Source organism: Glycine max, chromosome 11 (genome assembly GCF_000004515.6).
Source record: "Glycine max cultivar Williams 82 chromosome 11, Glycine_max_v4.0, whole genome shotgun sequence".
Lineage (NCBI taxonomy): Eukaryota > Viridiplantae > Streptophyta > Magnoliopsida > Fabales > Fabaceae > Glycine > Glycine max.
The window spans coordinates 2501145-2505065 of record NC_038247.2 but is presented as its reverse complement, the minus strand read 5'-3'; the positions used below and the strand labels follow the sequence as shown (position 1 = coordinate 2505065).

General features: G+C 33.5%; 1 protein-coding gene across 1 annotated transcript; it reads left to right on the top strand.

The window, feature by feature from the left end:
- On the top strand, positions 1-3063 carry LOC100815381 (phosphatidylserine decarboxylase proenzyme 1, mitochondrial). The gene is made up of 5 exons (XM_041006578.1): positions 1-219; positions 969-1036; positions 1834-1911; positions 2253-2375; positions 2687-3063. Exons 1-5 carry the CDS (start codon positions 210-212, stop codon positions 2843-2845), a joined length of 438 nt encoding a protein of 145 aa, XP_040862512.1. The 5' UTR covers positions 1-209; the 3' UTR covers positions 2846-3063.
- Positions 3064-3921: the final 858 nt, after the last annotated feature.

The following is a 3921-nucleotide window of genomic DNA, read 5'->3' as shown; positions in this document are numbered from 1 at the left end:
AATTGTTATGTTCATTGTTGAGCAAACTTGAGCCTTGAGGCTCTCACGCAAATACACAATTTTTTGGGGGATGGGCTTGAATTATTCTAATTGGTGCTTTCATTTAGAGCTAGCCTGTACAAAGGGAGCAACATGGGAAGGAGTGGAAGCCACCCTAAATGGATGCTTAACTTGTAGTACTTCAAGGGTTAGCACCTCCCAATGCGGCAATGCCCAAAGGTCCCAATTCTCTCACAAATGACAAGATACTCCTCTCTTTCCACCCCCTCCTCTTATTTATAGCAATCAGCCTTAATTTTTTTCTATCTTAGTCCAGCAAACTAACAAATACCAACAATTAAGTAACAAATTAACTCTCTAATTACTAACAGATTGACAACTAAGAACTATCTAAGAGAATCATAAAAGAAACCCTTTCCTGAAGGAACATTAGTGAAAATTCCTTTCCGTATTAGTTCATCATATATGATATTGTCTGTGTTTGTTAGTACTTGAGTTAAAAAAAGAAAAATCTAATTCATTATTTGTTGTGCTCTCTTCTGTTTATCCAAAAGGGCCAACTAATTTCTACTAGTGTTCATAAGGAATATACATTGCAAGGAAACAATGAAAAACTTTACCATAACTTGCTTATGTAGCTTCTTCATTTCAAATTGTTTTACCTTCTTTCTTCCTTTTACTTTTCCTCTTCTTGGGCAACTTTTACATTTGATTGCAGCAGGGTACAGGTGCAGCTTTTAGATTTAGGATGGATAATTGTTTTATAAAGCTTTATAAAGCTCTGCATATCTACCTCTTCATTATACATATAATCATGTAAATAGTTGTTCAATTGGGTTGGAGAAAATAATTAAGTAGAAGTGTAGATTTTCATGTTTTGCATATATTGGTTATCATGCAGCACATTAATTAATTTATAATTAGTTTTACTATATTACTATCTGTTTGGTTTATTGTTTATATTGCAGGTCGTCTTTATCCCTTGAATGAACGTGCTATAAGAACAATTAGAAACCTCTATATTGAGAACGAGAGGGTAATTTATATCTGATTGTCATGGTCAATGTCATTGTGTTGTGCCTTTCATTTAGCTTTCCTTTCAATGCCTCATGTTTCAATTTATCTATTTATTTTTGGCAATTTAAATAAAGAGTGAACATCAAGACCATTGAGAATTGCTAACTGGCACTGCTGTAGTTATGCTAACGGGCACCATCAAGACCTTAATTCTACCCAACTTTCACTGCTTGAGTTATGCTAACTGGCACATTGATCTATACTTAAGATTGAAAATAAATTTATTTCTTCAAATAAACTAGAAGCTGTTCTACTGATTGTCTAAGTGTAAAGGACTCTTTCTCTGAATTTACCTATTCTTCTCATTTGAATATTTTTCTAGGGAAATAATTAAATTATTATGATTTTTTAGTTCTTGGTTGGAGTGGCATTTTATCTAGGTGTACTCAGTACTCCATATAAACTCGGAAATGTCCTAATCTTCTCTTCTGCCAGTCTTGCTCTTATTTTGGAGAGAATTTCTATTTGTTGATGAACTTATTTAGGATGAACCCATTATCCTAGTGGTGAATCCCATCATAAAACCATTATCATTCACCACTTTATAACTGGATTGATATCTCAAGTAGTCAATGGTTCCTTCTTCATAATTCATAAATAAGTTCATCACAAATGTTTTTTAGAATTATAGCCTTTATTTCGCCTTGGATGTTACTTTTACAATTCTCAATGGATTTGATTTATGACATTCTGATTAAATTCTTTCACTCTTCAATTTATTATTGCTTACAACTATTGACTCTATAAATTGTTCAGGTTATTCTTGAAGGTCTATGGCTGGAAGGGTTTATGGCACTTGCTGCAATTGGTGACACAAATATTGGGTCAATTGAGGTTTGTCCATTGTTCTTAAGGATGTTATTATAGTACTCTAATGTCCATTGTAAAAACAAGGGATATAAAGTGTTAGCAACTCTAGGAAAAGACTAAAATATTTGTTAATTTTGCAAATCTTACGTTTCTTTCCCAATAAGTTCACTAAACAAGCAGGTTTTGTTTTTGAAAGGAAGGTTACCAGAATTGAAAAATTAAAGCTATCAGACCCAATATTTAAAGATAACCCATTGGCTTGGGATGACTTCTTCGTATTTACATTTTACACTTTACAGTTTCTAATGTCCTGTCATTGACTGGAAGTTTCATTAATGGCTCTAGTTTAAACTCTAACATGGCAGCTTTTCATTGAGCCCGAACTTCATACAAACAGGCCAAGGAAGAAGTTTCTACATTCAGAGCCTCCTGAAGAACGGATTTATGAATGTGAAGGTTTAGGTAGAATGCTCAAGAAAGGGGATGAGGTTAGAACTTAGAAGTGTTGTTTTTTCTTGTTGGAACTTCTGTGGTCAATTCACTGTTAGAAATTAAAGTAAACACCAAGTAGAAAATATACATAACTATCTAAGAGGAACATAATATTTGAATTAGCATACTTGGAAAATGCGTCATTTTTTTTTTTCCTTTTAAGAATTAGTAGATAGACTGTAGAGAGGTGCGGTTGAATATGGGTTCTGTTTTGTTCATTGCACTTGAATTACTTCTGAACTATGTGCTAACAAGATAGGTTTGGCCTAATGTAGTTCCGTTTTTTTTTTGTTGTTGTTGATCCCAGTTAGGTGCTTTCAACATGGGATCAACAGTTGTTCTCGTTTTCCAAGCTCCAATTTCAAAACTCCATGAGGGCGATTCATTTCAAGAGTTCAGGTTCTGTGTTGGACGAGGGGATAGAATTCGTGTTGGCGAGGCTCTAGGGAGGTGGCATAGTTCGTGACAGAGCTATTTCTGTGTGCAGCTTATGAATATCGCTGCCCCTGACTGTTTGTGTTGAAACTTCAAAATATTTTCGATATTTTATATGGAGAATCTTTAGTACCTCTTACTGGAAACCGTGATTAGTAATTGATATTAATGGTACATTGGATATTTTGAGTTTTTGACGGTGTAGATGTTTTATTGCTCATCCAGAAAGCATAGAACCTTTGTGCAGATCCTCCGTTAATCAATTCTAGTGCAGTGTTACAGAAATTTATGGCAAGCAGCTAGCAATGTATATTTACAAACATAAAATTAAGATCTATCTTATACTATAAATTTCAAAATAAATAATACAATATAGACACTATCATAATGCTTGGGTTAAATTAAAATGTTTTAAGATTAACACATAAATATTGATAGAAAAAATATTATAACCCTCATATCATAAATATTTAACACAATTTTATATCCAAAACTAAATTTCAAGATCGTTACTAGTTGATTCACGCTCATTGTGGTTCACTAAAGTAATTTTCAATTGAAGTAATTTTAGATTTGTCACTATAAACTAAATGAAAAATTCAATAATTCCAAATCCACAAATTCTGACCCTCTTTTTGTCATACGACGTTTTAGTATATCAAAACCTTGTTCCTGGAATAGCAACACAGTATCAAGATTAGTCCCTGGGCCACACTCTGCATCCTTCAATATCTTCTAATACGTAAAAGATTCCTAATTTTGGACCTATTGTCTCTAAAATCCAACGAGGAAAATGAAAGAGATTACGATTTCTATTTTTTCTTTCCTGCCTTTTCATTCCTTTGTCCAAAAGCAAAAAAGTCAGCATAAAAGTGATTAATCGTGTTCTGACGGCTAATACGATTCTGATCATCAATATGGTGGCTTCGACTAAGCATCTGAGTGGGCTTGGTGGGGCCCACATTTATGAACGTCCTAATCTGCATCGCAACTCATGACTTCGAAATTGATCACAAAATGTTGACAGCAAAATTCGTGGTGATGAATTGAAAACACTAAATAATTTTATCTTTATTTGATCTACTTTGCAACGAGATAGGGACTAGA

What these genes read in the sequence shown, in the direction of transcription:
- LOC100815381 (XM_041006578.1), top strand. An exon ending in TCTATATTGAGAACGAGAGG is followed by an intron (nt 1,037 to 1,833) that starts GTAATTTATATC and finishes TAAATTGTTCAG; the next exon opens with GTTATTCTTGAAGGTCTATG. An exon ending in CAAATATTGGGTCAATTGAG is followed by an intron (nt 1,912 to 2,252) that starts GTTTGTCCATTG and finishes CTAACATGGCAG; the next exon opens with CTTTTCATTGAGCCCGAACT.